This window comes from Typopeltis vanoorti, chromosome 2, assembly GCF_054136105.1.
Source record: "Typopeltis vanoorti isolate ZY-2024b chromosome 2, IOZ_Tvanoo_1.0, whole genome shotgun sequence".
In the NCBI taxonomy this organism is placed as follows: domain Eukaryota; kingdom Metazoa; phylum Arthropoda; class Arachnida; order Uropygi; family Thelyphonidae; genus Typopeltis; species Typopeltis vanoorti.
In genome coordinates, this window is record NC_143550.1 from 65,287,484 (window position 1) to 65,311,350 (window position 23,867).

General features: G+C 33.8%; 1 protein-coding gene across 4 annotated transcripts in view; it reads right to left on the minus strand.

Moving 5' to 3' along the window:
* Nucleotides 1-23,867, minus strand: part of pns (DENN domain containing pinstripe) — a 347,031-nt gene that overhangs the window by 116,754 nt on the left and 206,410 nt on the right. For all 4 annotated transcript variants that reach the window (XM_090411700.1, XM_090411683.1, XM_090411692.1 and 1 more), the window contains one exon: nucleotides 7,837-7,966. In XM_090411700.1, coding sequence (XP_090267826.1) covers nucleotides 7,837-7,966 — 130 coding nt within the window. The remainder of the gene's footprint in view (nucleotides 1-7,836; nucleotides 7,967-23,867) is intronic.

Sequence of the window (23,867 nt, forward strand, 5' to 3'; positions counted from 1 at the left end):
TTTTTTTAACATTTTTGATTATTCCCAGGATGTGCTCCAATGAAAAAAATTGTAATCAATGTAGGCTATTTCTGTATAATGCCATAGTACTTGATGTTTTGTCTTCATTGTATATCCGACTAGTCCAAATTTATGCTTTCTTTTCTTCTTCAGAGAAGCAAAGAAAACATAAATAATGACTAGCTTAGAAGGAAGGAAGAGAGAGATAGACATGTTCTGTCATGTATGTCTCTCTCTTATAAATGGCTTGCTTGTCCCACATAGCAAACTCCACTTCAAAAACTGATTATGTATACTCTTTTTCTTTTTTAAATAGTGAATGCAGAGGTTTTGGAGGATGAAGGAGACTTGTGTTCGAGATCTTTTGACAGGGAGAATGCCACTTTTATTCCATGTTGTGCAATACCACTCCTCTATATTCTTGTTCTTCTTGTCTACTATTTTGTTTAGGAAGCTCTTTTAGGATGTTTTCAACTTTTTTTTAGTACTAATATTATTTCTAAGCTTCCGCAGAGTCCAAGATTCATTACAGGAAGTCAAAGTCACAAGACACAATAGTTATATCTTGCTTTGAGGACATTCAGCACTGGAGCACCCCACCCATTCTGGCATCACATTCCGTCAGTCAACACCTTTTCATTTACTTACATGTCCTTTGTACAGTTTCCAGGAATGACCTCTTATTCTCTCATCACCCACTACCATAAGCAATAATTCCTCTGTATCTATCTAATAGGTTACTCTCACTAACTTATATGACATATAAGTTGGTGAGAGTCTGCACCAACTTCTGCAGACCACATTCACTTAATCTGTCCTCCTGCTCAACATTCTGAGACAGTCTTAATTATTTGCCTTTGCACTCTCTCCAATGTTTTCTTATTGCTAATATAGCCAGGTGACCAGATCTGTGCACAGATATCCAAATGTGGCCTGATTAGCACTTTATACAGTGGAAATATTGCCCTTTTATGCTATTCACTACAAGAAAATTTACTTGAATGATAAATGCCAGGTTTTAACTCATACATGTTTCTTTTTATTTATAGTAGATGTATTTCTCTACATGTTTTGCTGTCTATATATGACTAACAGCATCATCAGGAGGCCTCTTAACATATGTAAAAACCAATAAAAAAAATTAAAAACTTTTCAATATTAGTTAGTGCAGATGAAAGAAACTGAAATGGAACAAAAGCTAGTGAGACTGAGGGAGTGAAAGAATGCAAAAATGAAAGTAAGTGATATGGGAGCAAAAGGAAGTATGAATGAGGAAATAGAAGCAAGGTGCAGCAGAACAAGAGGTAGCAACAGAGAGTGAAATTAATAGAATGCAAGATTTGATGACAGAGTTATTCAAAATAAAAAATGAAATGAGGAATATGTGGAGTGATATTAGATGTTTAGTAGAAACAAATGAAAGTGTGCGAAAGAAAAGAATGAAAGAAAAAAAGAGTAAGTGACAAATGATCCGAGAATAGAAGTGAATAGACATTCCATTGTTAGAGGAGTGGTTAATGAGCTAGAAAATTCATGCTTTGGACATGAGGAGAAAACGAGGAAGAGAATTAGTGGTGGTTGTGGGGATAAATGATTATAAGGAGAATGTAAGGGCAGATAGGAGGTTATCAAGGAGAGTGAAAGATAACAGTTTGGTAGGAAAGGTTGTCAGTGTGTTGCTGAGGTATGACAATGATCAGTAGATGGAGAGCCATAATCATGAATGGTATGCTAGCAGAGCTGTGTGAAAAGAAGAAGGGAGTGCAGTTTGTGGATTATGGCATCTATTTGAGCAAAAAACGGAATTATACAGACATGACAGATTGAATTTGAATGGCTTTAGAGGCAAGTAAATGAACTAGAGAAACTGTTGCTAGATGGAAGTACAGTGCATGTGATGCAAGCAAGAGATCAGAAGTAAGAGGTGAAGTAAGAGATAAGGAGAGTGGTACTGAAGAAACTAAAGTGCTTCACAATGGAAACAGCAGTAGCGTGAGAGGGGGGGGGATGAAGCCTGGGTGGACAGGGAGACATGGCATAGGAAGAGCAGATGTTGGTAGTAGTGAATGTATGTACATGGATGATCAGCACAGAAATGGAATAGATCAGGATGTGACTAGAATAGTTGAGACTGAGTGGATGCATGTGGTAATAAAGGTGATTGGGCAAGGGCAGGAAAATCACAGCAAACAAATAGCTTGGGTAGGACTGGTTACAGACCTAAAAGCAAACTGATGTGTTTATTTACAAATGTCAGGAGTATCAGAAACAATGAGATGAAACTGTTTCATTGATCGAGTTTATTCTCCCCAAAATCATTGGAATAAGTGCAACATGGTTGAATAAAGATGATATCCTAACAGGAATAAAAAGGAAGAGTGCAGTATTTTTTTTGCAAGGATAGAAGGAAGGAAGTGCTGCTGATGATAGCAGGGGAATTATGTCCACATAATGTAGACATGAAAGAGGGAATAGTGGCAATGGTTTTGAGGTAGTGAGGTGGAGGCTTACAGGATGAGAAAGTTTGTTGGATGCTGCAGTAGACCAGGGAATGCAGAAGGTAGTGATGAAGAAATGTATAAGCAACTTGAGTTAGTGAACAAGAGGAGGGAGATTTTAATTATGGCAATATATAGTGGAATGAAGAGATAGCATTTGGGAACCAGGAAGATAAATTTCTCGAGTTCTTGAGAGACAACTGTCTCAAACAGTATGTAAAGGAGAATATGCAAGGATCGATAGTTTTAGATCTGATTGTTTCATCAGAAGATGTAATTGTGAGTGCGGTTTCGCACTTCCCTCCAGTTAGTGAGAGTGATCATAAAGCAATCACATGGGTTATGACTAGTCATATGGAATATATTCCAAATGTGTGAATATATTCCGAAAGTCAAAAGGCTGAATAAGGTAGGTGTGAAATGGACGAATGAGGGGATTAAGCATGGAATCTGGAAGAGGAAGAAGGCACTTTGGAGGCAGCATGAGATGAATAATAGTAATAATCAGTTGCATGAAAAGTATAAAGAATAGGCTAAGAGAGTGACTCAGTAAGGATAACAGAAGTACAGAACGAGCAAAAATTAGCAAATCATGACAAGAAAAACCCTTAAAAGTTTTCTTCAATATGTGGCAAGCAGAAAGAAGAATGATTATGGTAAGATGATGCTAACCACCCAACCGGCCAGGACATATATATACGTTCAAGTTACCATGGATGTGAAGTGCATGTTAAAATTGTAATACCATTGATTACCTTGATGGACCTGTGATTTTAGTCAGGATTTCTCCATGACTGCGGGTTGTAAAAAGTCCAGCTATTCCTGTCTTGGGCCTTTCTTCTTCATTTTCTTCCGACTTTCTTAATCATTGGGTCTTCCCACCTTAAGGCTGGGCTTCCAGGTTTTCTTTTGGTATCTCTCGGATACCAGTTTGTAACTCTGACTGCCCATCTGTTGTCTCTCATTCTGGTGAGATGTCCTGCCCATTTTCTTTTGCTGTTATAGATTGCTTTTATTATGTCCGTGAGTTCAGACTTCTTCTTGATTTCTGTGTGTCTTATGTGTCTATTTTGTTTATATTGCACATTCTTCTTTCTATTGCACGTTGAGTTGTTATTAAGCTTTGTTCTTCTTTTAAAGTCGTGTTCCATGTTTCACTTCCATAAATTAATGCTGGTAAGATGTGACTATTGAAAAGGGCTCTTATTTCTATATCTATGTTTTGGTTAGTAATTGTTGATTTTATTTTTTGAAGGCTATCCAAGCAGATCTTTTTCTCCTTGCTATTTCATTTGATATATCATTATTCATTTTTATGGACTGGCCGAGGTAGATGTATTCTTCAACTTTTTCAATGGTGTGAGATTCTAGAGTGATTGTATGATCTTTCCATATTGATGGCGACGTGGTTAATAGATGAAAGTGGGAGATTCATGACTGATGCAGAGGACAGTCCAGGTGTTCAGTGAGCAGTTAATCATAGTTTCATCTTCAGTGTGAAATCAGAAGTTCGAGTGTAGAGAATGAAATGAGTAATTTTCCATTCTCTGAAAATTTGAAGAATCAGCTATAGCTCAGGCAACCTTAAATCCACATATCTTCACCATACATTTGGAAACAGACTCACAAAGACTTGGAAGATTCTGTATATTTTCTGAATAATTGCCATCCAAAAATAAAATTCACATTAAAAGTAGAAAAGAATGGAAAATTACCATTCCTAGACATGCTTGTGAACAAAACCATTGTTGGAGGATTATTTCTAAGTGTATTTTAAGATTAAATATATGCAGACTAATAGAGGAAGAAATTTTGCACATACCTTGTTTGGATGTCTTCGTTCTCCATACTTCTGCTGTTAGGCTGTTTAAGGGGGTGGTGGTTTGGAAACGTGTGTGTGTGTGGGGGGGGGGGGTTTGAGGAAAGGTGGGAAGATTAATTAGAAAACCTGGTTTTTTTTAAAATAATATATATATATATATATATTATATTTAAGGGTGCTACTTCGGGGAAGGGGAAGGATTTTATGGGAAACAGGGGCAGGGGAAAGCGTTAACGGGATGTGAGCCGTATCGATCATGCTATCGTCATCGGAACATTTCGGGATAAGTGTAGGACTAATCCTGATTTGTTAATAATAAATCATGATTTGTTCAACAAACATTCTAGTAAGTATAATGGACATTAATTTCCATAAGCTCTTCAACACTGTCACAACCATACATTTCATTCTTTTAAGTCACTACTAAATGTATAAATCCAGCTAGATTTTGGCCTTGAGTCTTTCCCTTCCCCCCTGCCAATAAACACATCCTTGCTCACTTTCCCTCTCTCATTCTGTTTAACTGACCATGCCACCTTACATTAGCTTTGCTCAGATTTTCTTGAATACTAATGATGTCAAGTTTCATTCTAATATGACTTTGCTATTAATGTCATCTGTGGTCACTAGTAGTTTTCAATTAAATGTTTTATCTTCAATCCAATTTTCAGATTAATAAGTTAAAATTAGTTTAAAAACTGTTGTAATGGAGAACCATTCCATATTGGAAATATATCATCAACATAACATCAATATGGAACAGTTCTCTCTATCTGACTTGAAACTTTGTCTCAAAAATAAATATGATTAATCATAAAATTCAGTTCACCCTAGAGGAAGAGGAGAAAAACAATCAACTAGCCAGATTTCTAGATGCATTGTTGATTCTTCATCAGTTTACAAACCATTTATTTTTTTAAACACACACACACACACACACACACACACACACACACACACACACACACACACACACACACACACACACACACACACACACACACACACACACACAGTGTTATTATGTTAATTCTCATCATGATCCCAATCAAAAAGTTGGAACCATTAAGACTTTGTCACACTGTGCTCATACTTTATGTTCCATTGTAGACTTTCTACATCAACAACTAAGTTATATTAATTCGGCTTTTTAAAAAATGAGTCTATTATAGACAAAGCATTTGAAGTCCCATTCTCTAAGATCTCACAGAAATCTCTCTGATTCCTTTTCTATATGTCAAGGGAACATTTAAACATACAGCTACAGTTCTAAGGCCTCTCAACATTTAGTGTCCTTTCATCCTTTTGGGAAGATTTCTACCTTCCTTTCCTAAAGATAAGCTTCTTCCATTCAACTTTCCACCTGTCTACCAGATTCCTTGCTCCTATGGCTTGTCTTACTGTGGACAGTCTTTAGTGCCATGAACTTGAGCAATCTGGCCAGCTGAACATGCCATCTTGACAAAACATAGAGTACTATGATTAGAATACTATAAATAATAAAATAAAAAAAAATAATAATAATAATAAAAAAAAAAGAGCTGTGAGGCCTTTCTGTCTTTCTACACTGGCTGAATTTAAATAGACCTAATGGCCTTCAGTTATTATCTCTTTTATGGGAAATATTACTGCATCAATCTTCTGTAAATTCCTAATTATTGTCTTATTATAGTCACATATAGGCATTTTTTAATTTTTTTGTATCTGATGATAAGATTAACAAAGAAAGTGGAGGCATTTCAATAAATGGCATGAGAATAAACTACCTCTGCTTTGCAGATGACATCGTCGTGATTGAAGATGCAGCAAGGCTGGAACAGACATTGCAAACACTATACACAGAAGGAAAAAGATATGGACTAAATGCCAACTTTGAAAAAACTAAAACAATGATATTCAGACAACAGGAGTTACTGAACAGAGTTACGATAGACAGATTTCAACTGGAAAATGTGGAACACTTCACATATCTTGAATGCCAATGATGCATGACTTGAACCCCAAAAAAAAGAGATAAAAATTAGAATAGCCAGGTCAACAATTATTTTAAAAGCCATGGACAAAATATGGAAGAGCAAAGCTATAACGATGCAAACTAAACTGCACATTGTAGAAACCTGTATCTTCAGCAGCATGTTCTATTGATGCGAGGCCTGGGTACTCCTGAGAGAATCTGAAAGGAGGATATTGGCATTTGAGAGGAAGTGCTATAAGAAAGATCTTGAGAATAAGCTGGATACAGAAAGTGAACAATGAGGAAATCTACAGACGAATACAACCAAAAGAAAACCTGATCCAGAAAATAATCAAAAGGAAACTACGTCTGTTTGGCCATATATGTAGAATGAATGATGAGAGAAAATTAAAAACGTTGCTGTTTGGAATGATTGAAGGAAAGAACAAAAGAGGAAGACCAAACAGAGAATGGGGCGATGACATCGTCAAATGGTGTGGAAACTCTATACACAAATTGGGTCATCTTGCACAAAACAGAATGCAATGGAAGAATCATATCAAGATGGCAGCAGACACCTACGGACATTGGACCCATGGTTGTTGATGATGATGATAAGTATTTTTTAATTTTTTTTATTTTATATATATAATTAGAAATCTGATGATCATTTGCTGTCAGACTACCATGGCAATTTTTTTAAAATACTTCTGTTATTTGCATTTTAATTTTTTTCATTGTCAATGTACTGAAGATGCCTTAGATACTAAGGCAAAAAAATTTTATATGTAATAAATCTCATTTCTTTATTTCTTTCAAATGTCTTTATTTTCACCAACTGCCATTCTGCTTACTAAAGTTTCGAAGTGGCTTTAAAAAGGTCCATGTTTGGTTTCTATAGCAGGGTTTCTGCATTATCTATTCCTTAGTCTAGTCTTAGCACTAATGTACTAAAGGTTTACATTTCATGGGTAGGATTTTTGGCAGAAATTGGAGAAGATTTAGATAAAAAATTATGCAAAACAGTAATTTATAGAAATGATCAGATAATTAATGAACGATGCAAAATATATGTTTCTGTTACCATTTTTAAGATATTCAAGGTGTGTCTACCTGAGAGCATGTAGTTGCTGCATTAATGAATAGTGCCATAGTGAAGGATGCTGCTATGCTGTTATCCATCAAACTGATGACAAGATTAAATAAGATTAATCAGTTCAGTGGATAATGATGCAAAACAACATTTTTTTAACAACAGAACTTGTTTATAACCGGAGTAGATGTAGTTGGTTGATTAGCATTCAATCAGATTAAATATCATGACATGAACAAATTAAAGGACTTAGTGACACAACCATGAAAAAGAGTTGTGAGGAGAATTGAAACAGAATCGGCTTTTTAGATAGAAGATGTTCCCCAGCTTAGTTAAATCTGTTGAATTTTCAAGCCTGCATTTAGCTTGCTTGAAAATCTTTAAATGTGAATAAAAACACATTTATTGCTGAATAGGCCATTTTCAATATATTAAACAAGATACAGCAACAAACTTATACATTACTCACTTTATATCATACACCAATGATGCTGATAAAGGTTTCAATACAGGCATATCTGGAGTTTTGACTTTTTTTTTATCTTTTGACTCTTTTTTGGAATTTGAGGTTTCAGCATCTAGTTTAAAGCTTGATATATCTATTTAAAAAAAAAAAAATGATTTTGGAATTTTTACAACAAAATAATATTTATTTTGTTTGTATGGTTATTTTCACTTATATAAATGAAAATCTGTGCATAATTATGCATCACACTTTACATGAATACATTTCAATACAAGAGATAAGGGAGAAAAAATCAAGGCTGAAATAGATGATATTTAATCTGAAATGCACACACATGGACTCTTTTTCATGGAGAGACAGCTAGCTGTGAGAATTCCATTTAAATAAAACACAGTAAAGATATTTTATTAAAATTTTACTGTAAAATACAGATATTTTATTTCATGTGAACAGATGGCATCAATGGCAGTATCATATTAAAAACGAGGATATTAGGAAAGAAACTTGACATTGTGAGCATCCAGGAATGCATCAGCAGAGCTAATCTCAGGTGGTATGGTCACTTAAACAGAATGGATGAGGAAAGATTAACAAAACAAGTGTTCTCTGCCAGGTTGGCAGGAAAATGACTCAGAGGAAGACCAAAATATAGGTGGAATTGATATGGTACAAAGTGCCTTAGATGATAGAAATATAAGATCTGATAATGTTGGAGTCTTGACAAGTAACAGATTGATTTAGAGGAAAATTGTAGATAGGAAGTTAGTAATGATGTAAATTTTTCATGTAGTACTATCATATCCTGTACACCCCTTGAGGGTACATGGCAGGAATTTGATGATGATGATGATGATAGAATAAACAATGGTCACAAGGGTGCCAGGGTTGCAAACTATTACACTATTAGGAACCTAATAAACACTTGCTAATAATAATAATCACCCAAATTATTTTTGGCATGGAAAGTCTATCAGTGAAGTTAAGGCTGGGAAATGGAAAGCCTCAGCATTCTCTTTGAAGGGGTATTCAAATTTGTAGGTGTATGTATATAGTTACTTTACATCACTTTAAAGATAAATTTGTTTGTGTTTGACACAACATAAAATATTTTATAGCAAGTTTTTGTTCCTATATAATTTTTGTGGAACTCTAGGGTTCCAGGTAACCCAGTTTGGAAATTGCTGCTCTATGCAGATATGTTTATATAATTTGCCATTTCAAGTGTAATATTCTGAATTCATAACAAATTTAAAAAGATTAACTATGTCAGCTGGAAATTCAGAAGATTGACATTTGAGGTGCCATTCAAAGAAAAAACACTGGTGAAAAGTAAGTTAAGGGTCTTAACTGATCATCATACTAGTCAAATCAAGTTTGAAGTTTTTAATTTTTCAGATAAATTTGGTGGTAATTTCAATAAAACAATAGGAATGGCTTATAAGTGAAATGAATCCAGAAATTTTATATGTAGGACTCTATGGAATTAACAATTGGCCTAAGATTTATGTTGCTAGGGAAACCGTATATCCTAGGTAGTGTCTGGCATGATAAGTTAAGTTTCTAAACAGTTCTTTGATTCAAAGAGATATGATATTACTAGCAGAGTGTTGAACTTGTTGAGCAGGCTACTAATGAGAGCCCTACAAATGACAGCATGCATGAATACTACAATCACTAAGGAACATATCTATCTTTCACTTATATGAATTCAAGTCAAGAAATGCAGTGATATTCTTCAAACTATGAAAGGCTTTCAGCAACTGGAATATTAAACTTGGGAGCTTTGAACCAAAAATAACTTGGCAATGTTGAAACATAATTTAATGCTATCTTCGCTGAAAAGATGCATTATGTTAAGTCCGATAATGTGTAGAAAGTCCAAGTAAGAAAATGAGCATATACGAGGGCGATCTGTAAAGTTCTCGGCCTCGACCATAAATGCAACACTATCGGCAAGATGTTTTTTTCCCCTAAGTTGGTACATCTGTCATAAGCATCCATGTGAAACTGCAAGCCATTCTATCAAGTAGTTTGTTTTATACAGCTATCTGAAGCAAAAGTGTTGTCTGTATCCCTTGAAATGGATAAAATTGAGTATCATGAGTTATAAAATTTTTTGTAAAAGAAGGTTTAATGGCAAAAGAAATTCATTCGAAGTTCATAAAAGTTTATGGGGACACTTCTCCTTCACTTTCTACAAATTGTTAAATTTTCTACAATTAAGAAATGGGCTGCCGAGTTTAAACATGGCCGTACCAGCCTTGAAGATGATCCACGCAAAGGACGTCCAAAAATTGTAACACCACCAGAAATCATTGATCAAGTTAGTGAAATTGCTGAGATTATAGGCATTTCAAAAGAACGTGTAGGATATATTTTGAATGAAGAATTGCATATGAAAAAGCTTTGTGCAAATGGTTACTGCGCTTGCTCATAGCAGATCAACAATGCACTCGCATGAAAATCTCCGAGCAGTGCTTGGAGTGTTTTAACAAGAATAAAACTGATTTTGTGTGTCGATTTATTACTATGGACGAGACTTGGATTCACCATTACACACCAGAATCCAAACAGCAGTCAAAACAATGGACAGAAGCCGGTTGTTCAGTGCCAAAGAAGACAAAGTCTGTTCCATCAGCAGGAAAGGTCATGACATCGGTGTTTTGGGATGCTAAAGGCATTTTGTTTATTAATTATCTTGCAAAGGGTATAACAATAACCAGGAAATATTATTCTAATCTTTTAACCAGACTAGATGAAAAAATTCATGAGAAAAGACCCGGTATGCAGAAGAAAAAAAATCATCTTTCGTCAGGACACTGCACCTGCGCACATAGGTGTTTTGGCAATGGGAAAATTAAGGGGTCTGCACTATGAATTGTTGGCACATTCACCCTATTCCCTAGATTTGGCTTCATCTGACTTCTATCTCTTCTCAAAACTAAAACTCTTCCTTGCTGGTCAACATTTTTCTTCGAATCCGGAAGTGATTGCAGCTGTAGAGGGGTATTTTGCAGATCTTACTGAGAACTACTACAGGGACGGGATAATGGTCTTAAGGGAGATTATGTTGAAAAATAAAAATAATTTTGAAATTATAAATTATTTTTTCATTGTTAGGCCAAGAACTTTTTCAGACCACCCTCATAAAAGCAATATCATTACAGTTCTTGACTGTAATTCATACAAGTGAAAGATGGATGTTTCCTCAAAGATAAGAATACTCATGCCATCACTAGATCCTGCCAGCATAACAAGCTCAATACTTCACTAGATAAATTTTATAACTTATGTTTTAAACACTGATCTCCTTGCCATTTTCAACTGGAGCGAGAGTAACCTGGTGAGTTTTAATGCCACCAAATTGCAATTCTGTCTCATTTCCTGGAAGAAAGACCATGATGCAATCTCCCCCACTTCAGATAATATTCTACTCACCAACCAGGATCATTTTTTTGCTTCTTGGGTTGACTTTAACATCTAGCCTATCCTGACACAAACACATCACATCCCTAGCCTCTTCAACCTTCAAAAAGCTTAGTATTCATTTTCATTCTAAACAGTACTTCTCTTTCAATTCTGCCTGACCTCAGAATCTGTTTGGCACACCAATAAAGACAGAAAATTAAGGCCTGTTGTTTCATGCAGAAAATCTTGACCATAATTGTTAAAATTTCTGTACTAAAGATACTTATGTTTTCACATATCTTTAGTGCAGAAATAAAACAGTTTCAGAATTTAAAGTGCTTTAGCCTTTGAGAAATAAAAACAATTTGATTATTACTCAAGCAGATAAAGCCAAAGCTGTAGATGCTCAAGATAGGTGAAAATATTATAAGAAGATTTCATTAATAGTTTGTGACTATTCTACTTAACCGACCTCTCTTTACTAATCCTAATGGTAGCTAGATCAATAGACTTAATCATCTCAGTGACAATGTTTCTAGTTGGGATGACCACTTAAAGAAAAAACTTAAAAACTTTCCATGTACATCCACCTATATTATATTTGGCTAAGATTCAACAACCTGGTGTTCTATTAAGGCCTATTGTTGACTGTATCAGTTACCCTACTTATAAGCTATCAAAATATTTGTCCAATTTACTGGACAAATTTCCACAGGAAAATCTTCATTGTATATTTAAAAAAACTATGAACTTTAAAAACAAAATAATTTGTTATCTTGATATAAGCTTTTTATATGTTGTGATCAATTTGGATATCACTGTTCACCAACATTCCTTTGTCAAATATCGTCAAATTATTTCAGTAATAATTTTCATCTGAAATTCTCAAACTTCTTGACGTTGTTATTCACTCTGGATATTTTACCTTTCAAAACAAGCTATACCAATGGACTGAAAAGACAGGAATGGGAAGTCCCCATTCTTCAACTCTTGCCAATTATTTTATGGAATGCTTCATACACATTAGTATAGGTATGTCAATGACATTTTGGACATTTGGAATAGTTCCTCTTCTGACAACATTTTGTATCCAAAATAAATGCAGTTCACCACAAAATTCAGTTCACTTAGAACAAAACAGCCAAATAGTTTTTGAATTTGCTAATGCTTCATCAGCCACATGGCAGGCTACAATTCTCAGTATTTTGTAAGAAGACTCAAGCAGGCTGCTATATTCATGCAGAATCACACTATTATTCTTATGAAAAAAAAAAGTTGGGACTATCAAGACCTTAATACATCGTACCAATTCTTGATGTTCTACTACAATGAACTTCTACAGAAAGAACTGCAACACATTAGGTTAATTTTCTTGTCAAATGGTTTTTCTTGAAATAATGTCCCTTTTTACACCATATAACTATAGCATTTTGAAGAGCTCTACGAAACTTAAATACAAATCCTTGCTATATTCCCAAATTTGCTCAACTATCTGTCTTCAAGCGAAACTGATTATGACAACATCCGTGTGGCCTGAATACATCTTCTTCACCTACCTTCCCTTCCATAATTCTTCTGACAACATTTTGTATCCAAAATAAATGCAGTTCACCACAAATTTCAGTTCACTTAGAACAAACAACCAAATAGTTTTTTGAATTTGCTAATGCTTCATCAGCCACGTGGCAGGCTACAATTCTCAGTACTTTGTTAGAAGACTCAAGCAGGCTACTTTTTTCCCCCTTGGTTAGACTATAAATTAGTTTAATCCTTTATCCAAGTGTAAGCAAACAAAGTCTGCAGCCGAAGTATCTTCAGGACTGGGACAACTCGTTGCAAAGTTGGACTAAGTTCTCATCACTTTCCTTAATATCCCAGATATGTAAAGCACATCTCCTTGCGGACATGTATAATGCTATGCATTATGGGAAGGATCACTACACAGACCGGTTTCGACCTTTATTGAGGTCTCTTCATTGGGAGCCAGACCCAGAGGTGATACAAAGGTTGAAGAAATGCAGAACTCATATTTACATATGCCAGTTGCCAAAAGGTGTCACACCTTATTATTAAATTACTCTGGATTAGAGATAGGCGTTGAAAGTTTTTTTTTCACTTGGTTAGACTATAAATTATATATTTAGTTTCATCCTTTATCCAAGTGTAATAAAGTGTGATATCTTTTGGCAACTGGCATATGGAAATATGAGTTCTGCATTACTTCAACCTTGGTATCGCCTCTGGGTCTGGCTCCCAATGAAGAGACCTCAATAAAGGTTGAAACCGATCTGGGTAGTGACCCTTCCCATAATGCATAGCATTATACATGTTCACAAGGAGATGTGCTTTGCATTATGGGATACTAAGGAAAGTGATGAGAACGTAGTCCACCTTTGCCACGAATTTGCCCCAATCCTGAAGATACTTCAGGGACAAACTTTGTTTGCTTACACTTGGATAAAGGATTAAACTAAATATATAATTTACAGTTTTTCAAGTATACTTGCATAAATTTTACCACGAACACTCAGTGGGAATAAGCAAAACCTTCAGACCAGCAAATGTGTTTTTCAACCATATACTCCACTGCTGAACAGATTATTCAGTAATAACTTTCTTTTCAGTATTGTGAATTTTAGGTTGACAAAGCAGTTTTTCCTTATTACCAGCTCCTCAACTTGCCACCAATCAAAACTTACAGCCAAAATTTCCAAGGTAAGTCAGGAATGTGGTCAGGTTTTTAACCACCGAAAACATGATTCTTCTTTAAGATTTATTTATTTTTAGACTCTCACTAGGAGGCAGGAGTTAGTGCACAGAATTCTTGCAGCTTACCAGTCAAAATATATTTATGCTTGTTTGTGTGTGCATATATTGTATATATACTCCTAAGGACAGCCTTAACACATTTATTTTTAATTGCTTATTACTGTTAATAAATGTTTATTTTCTAGATAGTAGTTGAATCTGCAAGTCTTACAATGAAAAGCTTTCACTGTATTTCTCATGGAAAATATGTGCTTATTGTATGATGCTGAATTCTTGATATTTATGGTGACAATTATTTTTTCACTTTCTGATACAGATTAAGACAGACTCAGCAGTGTGACCTCAAGCAAAGATAGCAGTTTCTTTGAAACTGTCACAGATAGTGTTGAATAGCATCCATGAGATGCTGACAATATATAAAGTGCAATTCTTAAATTCTACAATGTATAATATACATTAGAGCCTCCGCAGCTCAGTCGTTATAAACGAAGCCCTTTGGTGGGAAAGATCTAGGTTCGATTCCTGTCTATGACGTGAGGAACCTTTATCTGGCCTCTTTTGACTAAAGGATCCGTGAGCATACATGGCTACAGTCATAAGATATACTTATGGCCACATAAGATATACCAGCCACAAGGCTGAAGGGAATATGACATGACATAATATACATTGGTCAATATGCTGGGACCCCAGATTGTAGGCATTAGAGAGAGAGACCTGGCTAGAATCAGACATACTAACTGGCATCAAGTGTAAAAGGTACAGCATTTTTAGGAAGGATAGACAGGATAGAAGAGTAGGGGGGGGGTATGCAGCTAATGATATCAGATGACATGAATTCATTTAGTGTTGAGACCTATGATTGTAGTACTAGTAACATTATTTCATGTGGCAGTGAGTTTGAAGCCATCTGGTGTGAGGTGGAATCTAACAAGATCAATTACACAGTGGGATGTTGTTACAGACCTGGTGGATCGGTTGCTAGTGATGTAGAAATGCATCACCAAATAGAAAAGATGAGCACAAAAAGAGTAATCATAATAGGAGACTTTAATTATCCAAATATTGATTGGATAGCAGTAAAATCTCATGAGAAGAATGAAACTGAATTTATTGACTGCTGCGAAGCAACTTCCTCATGCAGCATGTGACAGAAGGAACTCAAGGTCAAGGAGTGTTAGATTTGATTAGTGTCAGAGGGCATTTCAGTTAAAGATGTAACTATTCTGTCTCTGATTGGTGACAGTGATCATGCGGTACTCACTTGGTAAGTAACTAAGTTTATGAATGTTCCATTCAGAAAAGGTTACATGCTGAACTACAAAGCAGGAAATTATGACCAACTGAAGAGTATACTGAGTTCAGTGGAATAGGATTGGTTGCTGGATGGGAAGAATATCAACAGCACACAGGAAGCATTTAAAAAATAATTAAATGATACAATATCAGAATGTGTCCTGAGAGGTCGAAGAATAAATAGAGGAGTCAAATGGATGCAATCTTATTAAGAAAGAGATTCGTAAGAAAAGGATGCTGTCTATTTTCATATTGGACATAATAAGGATTACGTCTCCAATATGAAAATTATAAGCAGCAACTGTTGTACAGAAAGCTAAGTCTGAGCATGAAAAGAAACTGGCTCTGCAAGCTAAAGACAGCCCACAAGAATTCTATCAATATGCTGTAAGTAAAAGAAAGAATGAATATGAAAGAATAACTTTTCTAAATGCAGATGGTGTGGGGGTGACAGATGCAGAAGAAGTTGTTCAACTATTGAGTGCCCATTTTGTTAAAAGTTATCAACCTGGTGTATGCAACACTGAACTCACTGGATGAAGAAAATCTAGCATGTGAGGAAGAGGTATTAGAGCTGGTGCACAAGCTGAACAAGAATTCAGCAATAGGGACTGATGGGATATCAGCACGGGTGTTAAAAGAGTGTTCAGCTGAACTGGCTATTCCTTGACCAGGCTATATATATGAGTCTCAGAACAGGGAAGATTCAGTAGGAATGGAAAGAATGTACAGAAAATTCCATTGCACCAGGGTGGTGCAAAGACTAGTCCAACTATTGACCAATTGGTATCTCAGAAGTGATAGTAAAGATTTTAGAAAAATTAGTTAGGGCTTGCATTCAGAAATGGGTTGACAGTGAATCTCTACTTCGCAATGAACAGCATGGGTTTACTAAGGGAAGGTCAAGTTTTAGCAACTTGCTCACATTCTATAATAACGTTACCATTCAGCTAGACAAGGGGGAATGGATATATGATAATTCTGGATTTTGCTAAGGCTTTCAACAGAATACCACATGGTAGACTATTGCATAAATTGGAGAATATGGGTTTGGATTATAAAATATTAGCGTGGATAAGAGGATGGCTGACTGATTTAAGGTAACCAGTGGTGTATCACAAGGATCAGTGCATGGTCCACTGTTATTCAATCTGTACATTAATGATATTTGGAAGGATTTGACAGGTGACATACAACTATTTGCTGATGATGCAAAGATAGGTGGGGATGTCTGATATGCAGTACTTGAAGAACGATTTACTTGCTAGAATAAAAATAGATACAGGTTATTTAACAATAATTGGTTTATATGCCCTAGAAGAAGGAAGACAAGAGGATAATATTGAATTTTATAATCAATATATATATATTATAAAATAAATAAAAATGATTATGTAATATTAGCAGGAGACTTAAATGCAAGAATTGGAAACACAAAAATTCATAATAATACACGAACATATGGAGAACATACTTTAAACAGGAATGGTAAAAAATTGATCACCTTTGTAGTTTTATAATAACATTAAAATAATGAATTCTTTCTATAAACAAAGACACACATAAATATACTTGGGCAACAACAGGATGGAAATCAATATTAGATTACTTTATCTTATATAAAACAAATTTCTCTTCAGATGTTAGAGTTCACAGAGGATATGAAATAAGTAGTGACCACTTCCTGGTTAAAATAAAATTAAGATTACCTACAAAATGGCTACAAATAACAAGAACAGAAAGAAAATGTAAAACATTTGTTTATAAAACTAAATCATTAAATGACACAAATATACAATGGCTATTTGAACAAAGAATTAGCCAATATTTAGATAAAATAAAACGAAATAAAAAAAATAGAACAGCATAATATAAAAACGATACTAAATAGCAGCAAATGACAGCTTAGGAAAAACCAAAAAATTTAAGATAAATTTAAGATAAACAAATAAAAAGAAAAAAAAATTGAAGATATGGGATGATACAATCAAAGAAATAATCAAATGTAAAAAAGGAGCATATCATAAATGGTTAAGCAGCCAAAGATTAGAAGATGAAATAGAATATAAAAGAATAAGAGCCATAGCTAAAAGAGAAGTCAGAAAAAGACAGAGAATCATGGAACAAATTTGTTTCTAATTTAGAACATGATTTATATAAAATAAGACCCAATGTACATAACATATCGAAACATTTAAACAGATACTAAAGAAAGCATAAAACTAAACACCGAATTGAAATTAGAGAATTTCTAAATTTCTATACAGAACTGTGGACAGATAAATATTTTAAAAAAGATACCTGATAAAAATTTAATAAAAATAAAAAGGAAATAACTAAAGAAAAATTAGAAATCAGCCTGAAAGTAACAAAAAAAATGGAAAATTACCTGGAGAAGATAAGCTAGGTTTAGAATTATATAAATATGCAGGAACAAGGTTCAAAGAAAGACTATTATTATTTTTAAATAAAATCTATTCAACAAGTAACCCACCAATAGAATGGAAAAAAAGCAATTGTGATCCCTATCTTTAAAAAAAAAAAAAGGTAGTAGAGATGCCCTAAAAATTATAGAGGTATAAGCATTCAAAATTCCTGTTACAAAATATATAGCAGAATTTTAAATAACTAATAAAATATTCTGAAAGCTTTATTTAAGAAGTACAAAGTACATTTAGAAAAGAATGATCATGTATAGACCCGGCCTTTTGCCTAAAATTAATAATAGGGATACGAATACAGTTTAGAAACACATATTACATTTATTGACTTTGAAAAAGCATTTGATAAAGTTAAAAGAAGTATTTGATTTAACATATTAAAAGAAAGACAAATACCAAATAATATTCTAAAAGCTATCATAAGTATACATGAAAATAATCAAATACAAATAAGATTAAATTATGAACTATCATATCCGAGAAAGATAAACCAAGGAGTCCAACAGGGATGTCCCCTTTCAGCAACTCATTCTAATTATTTATCTAAACGTAATAATAATAATAATAATAATTATTATTATTATTATTATTACGTGACACCTCCAGGGAGCCCAAGGACTCATCATGGGAGGGTACACCAGTCTACTTCGTTAAATACATCTCTTCCTCTCCACTACTACCCAATTCTCCAACTAAGACACCACCATCAACAACAGTATTTTTTGTTTGTACTGCGTGTGTTCTGAAGGCTGAATTGTCTGTACGTGGAATGAAAAATCTGAGTTTCCAGGAGAAAAACTCTGTTACCACAGTATGAGATTGGCTAACTCACCTTCAACTGAAAAAGCCCATACAAGGATTCCCCTTGTCACATAATAATTACAAATTCTGAAGATAACTTACAAAAAAATTTGAAATTTAAATTAAATAGCCAAAGATTATGGAATGATAACATCAACAGAAAAAGCAAAAACGATGGCCTTTAAAGGACAAGATCCAATAAGAACTAAAATAGTAATAAATGATAAGATTTTAGAACAGGTGAATTCATTTAACTACCTAGGATATATGATTACATATGAAAATAAAATAGATAACCTAAAATTGCTAAATATTTAAAAATAACAGGTGTAATTAACTCTATATTTAAACCTAACCTAGTTCAGAAACAAACCAGACTAAAAGTTTACAATACATTAGCCCTACCAGTCCTATTGTACGGAAGTGAAATCTGGACACTAAAACAAAAAGAGAAACGAAGATTAATAACAGCTAAAATGAAGTTTATGAGAAAAACTGCAATGTATACTCTATACAATCACAAAGGAAATGAAGAAATTATGAAAAAATTAAACCAGAAATCAGTAATAGAAAAAATTAAAAAAATATAAACATACATAGATGGAACATGTTGAAAGAATAAAAACGGAAAGATTACCAAAACAAGGCTTAAATTACCCATTAGGAAAAAGAAAACCAGAGGGCATCCTCTAAGGAGATTCAACAATGACTTCTAACAGCAGAACTGGTCACTCTAGGCCTGCCTAAATCCTTGAAAAGCATGATGATAATGATGGCATCAAAAATGAAAAGATAATGTGAAAAAGGAATTATTCATATTTATTTACAGGTATAACAATTAATGGTAGGATTCATTCTAGGTTTTATGGCAGCCTAGTGCAATCAATACGATTGCTTTGCAGTAGCCTAGCCTATACATTAATGAATGAACCATTATAAAATTTATTTTATGCTAATTAATTAATTTAACTAATTAATAACACTTAATTTTCTCAGTTATGATTTAATGCTGCATCTTTACATTTGTTTACATTTCTCTTGACTGGCAGTGTGTATGGTCTGTAAGTGTTTACCTGTGTAAATTTTAACTTATAATAGATTTGTCTGCATTTCATGCTAGTAAATTATAAAATAGACCAGTATCTACATATATTTTACACATTCATGACATACCTAACTTTTCTTAATTTTTTTGATATTTTTAAGCTATGCGGTTCATCTGAGTTTTTTCAAATTGTCACAAATCTCCAAAAATTTTTCCAATATATTTATTAAAAAAAAAGCATATAAGTGGACCTATGCAGTTCAAGGATCAACTGTATATCTATTTACTTTAATAATTTTTCCAAAAGGAAATTATTTTCAGTTATATTTTGCAATGCTACTCTTGCTGCTGCCATCAAGTTCTCATTTGTAATTGGTTGCGATATTTATTTTTAATAAAATGCAATGCATTAAAATCTTGCACACAGTAAAGAGTTGTTGGGAATACCAATAAAAGAAATAAAGCTACCGTAGCTAATAACTCTTTATATTCATTTGAGTTGTTATACACATCAGTCCAAAATGATACTATTGTCGAGTTCTTATCTTCGAAAAAACATTTTCAAGCAATCATTATTATGAATTTCCATTAAGGTATATTTTACATTTGTCCAGCTAAGAATTGAAATAGCAGAAAATGAGGTTAGTCTGTTGTGTAATGATTCAAAACTTTTTGCTTCCATTTCTTGTGAAAAGGAGAGGTTATGGAAAAACAGATTAAAAATAAATCAAGTTCTTGAAATCTTGCATTCAGTTCAGTGTTGAAAGATTTCAAACAATCTGTAATTTTATTTTTAATATTTGTTCGAACTGTTCTATTAAACATCATATTTATAAAACTATTTAAAGAAGGTAAAGTCAAAAAATTATCATTCTCAGCTTGACATATAAGATTATTTTACATATTTTTATTAATACATAATGCTTTTTGACATTATTCTCAATTAATGCATTTAGAACTCTTTGCATTGTTAATACCACAACATCTACATATTTTACTGATGAGAGCCTCTTGATGAACAATAGTATGCAAGAAATTTCATTGTGACAGTTTTTATTAAAGATAGTGCACCATTTTTTTCCTTTTTATTATTTTTGTGCCATCAGCAGTTAGAGTATGTGAATTATTTGTGCAAATACTAAGTTTTTTTAAAAAAAATCTTCTTTAACTGCATCAATGTTCATTGCACTGGGATGTTTTTTTAACAAAATAAGACATAATAACTTTTCAACAAATTTAGTTTTATTAGTTGTCCAAGTGTCTTGCACATACCATTTGAAAGATTTTTATCATATCATGAAATGAATGATAAAAATCTTTCAAATCAATTCCAAAATGAAATCAATTTTATTTCAAATTCATTTCATTTTGGTAAATGAAATGAATTTGAAATAAAAAACCCTCTTATTTATCGATTAACTTACTTCTCTGCCTATAAACACACATAATTCCTTAATTCATTGTTGAAATGAATCATTACTGAAAGCCATATTTTGAAATATTTAATTTTAAGGCCCTACAATTGATTTCAACAATTCACTTTTGGTAAAAGGCTTGTGATATTTTCTTATTAAAAAAAAAACTCACTTTCAAAGATTCTAAATATAATTTATCATTTCTTGAGAGGAAAGTCATCATTTGTTCCCTTTGAGAAGCCATATCCTTTTTAAAATTTGCAATAAGTGTGCAACGTAAATGAGGAGTTGGCCATTTTTTCTCAACTTCTGCTTCACGAGTGTTGTAATGTTGCTGCATAGCATAGATTTAACTTGATGAATAGTCATTTTATAAAGTGTACAAATGGCCTCAGCTGCATAATCTTTTTTGCTTGTTTGTTTTCATTTAATATAATTAAATATGTTTCTTCCCACTCTTGACAAAAAGTTCTTTTCTTCTTGAAAATTTTGGCTTCATTTTGAAGTGGCTGTATCACTTTCAGTACTGGTACCTGCTGCAGTTATTTTCACACCAATATATATATATATATATATATATTTATAAAAATAAATTTAACTGACTAGAACCCGAGAAAGTATAACAAAAACCTTTAATACATCACAACTAGTTTCATCGGTGCTCCGACTTCTTCAGGTGAGAAATAAAAACATATAAGATATAAAAATAACAAGGTAAAAAATGGACTTTCCAGCTTAATAAAAAGCAGAATAGTAACAGTCATATTTGAATAGGTGACCGCGTGCTACCGTTGGCATGAGTAGAATGTGTGCGACAGCTAATTTTTGAGTGCCAGTACTGGATTACTGCGCTATGGGAATCGGGTAAATTGTAGCTAAGATTATTGTTTAAATGTGAAGGGTCCAGAACTATTTCTTTTGATTCGATAATTCTTCTTTCGAATTCATCCTTGCAAATATATAAATTAGTAGTGCGTTCCCAATCAACTTGATGTGGCTATTCTTCAAGGTTAAAGTTTGCCGAGAAAAGGACATGACTGGAAAGGGCGCTCGCTCATGCTCTACTGTAGGAGATGTCACATCTATGTTCCTGAAGACGAAGTGAAACAGATTTGTCTGTCTGGCCAAAATAAGGTCGACCACAGTTGCACAAAACTTTATAAACACCAGGAAAATGCAGATGGTTGTGTTTTGGTTTTGGTCGTTTGAGACCACGCCAACATCCTCGACAAGAAGATGACTCCAACCCTATCACTCATATACAGTTACCTTTTATCAGCACTCTTACCCCAAAACTAGCTAAGATTCTGAAAAAATTCAACATAAAGACCGACTATACTACGCTGCCAAAACTTCGTTCTTTTCTGAGTCGACCAAAACATCTGCATTTTCCTGGTGTTTATAAAGTTTTGTGCAACTGTGGTCGACCTTATTTTGGCCAGACAGACAAATCTGTTTCACTTCGTCTTTAGGAACATAGACGTGACATCTCCTACAGTAGAGCACGAGCGAGCGCCCTTTCCAGTCATGTCCTTTTCTCGGCAAACTCTAACCTTGAAGAACAGCCACATCAAGTTGATTGGGAACGCACTACTAATTTATATATTTGCAAGGATGAATTCGAAAGATTATCGAATCAAAAGAAATAGTTCTGGACCCTTCACATTTAAACAATAATCTTAGCTACAATTTACCCGATTCCCATAGCGCAGTAATCCAGTACTAGCGCTCAAAAATTAGCTGTCGCACACATTCTACTCATGCCAACGGTAGCACGCGGTCACCTATTCAAATACGACTGTTACTATTCTGCTTTTTATTAAGCTGGAAAGTCCATTTTTTACCTTGTTATTTTTATATCTTATGTGTTTTTATTTCTCACCTGAAGAAGTCGGAGCACCGATGAAACTAGTTGTGATGTATTAAAGGTTTTTGTTATACTTTCTCGGGTTCTAGTCAGTTAAATTTATTTTTATAAATGTATACATCCCGAGTAAATCCTAATTTCAACAATATATATATATATATATATATCCATAGTGGACTTATATTAATAATTTAATTAAGGAATAGAATATAATAAAATAAACAAATAGTTTCACTAGGCAAACAATTTATGTCATTAGTTATCATTAAATTCAACATATTTGGTTGTTTGATAATTAAACATAAAAATTTATTGTTTTAATAGTGACCATATTGCAATGCGTACAAACATCTTACATTCTTTGCCAACCAGTTTCGCTAGCAAACTGTCTAGCTTTTTCAAGGCATTGATGGAAAAGCATAAAAAACTAGTAAATGCAAATTGAAAGGAACATAAAAAAATGAACAATCTAGTAGCTAAGGTTACATGTTCGAGTGACAGACTGAAAGGACTTATTGTTCTTATTCATTATCACGCATGCGTGTGTTTGTTTTAAACGCGTAATGTGATTACTGGCTAGCTGTAGTTCAGATGGATTTAGAGATAGGATCAGGTTTTTCCACAAACTGTTTAGAATAGTACCCTGATTTCTGTTGAGGTTTCTGCTGGTTATTAATACTACTGTGGCTTCCTTGAATAAACGATGTCTGTAGTCGTCATCCAAATATGGCATGGAGCTGTTTTGCCACTCTATCGTGTGGTTAGACGTACAGAAATGATGTGCTAAGCCAGAAGAAATACTTCTGTTGTGGTTTACATCACCAATATGTTCCTTTTGTCTGATCTCTAAACTCCGTGAAGTTTGTCCGATGTAGGCAAGACCACAGGAGCAAGGAATGTAATATACTCCTGGATATTTGTAGAATGGCGCCCCCATCTTTTGGGGATCCTAAAACCTGTCTGATGCTGGTGGTTGGTTTTGAAGACCGCTC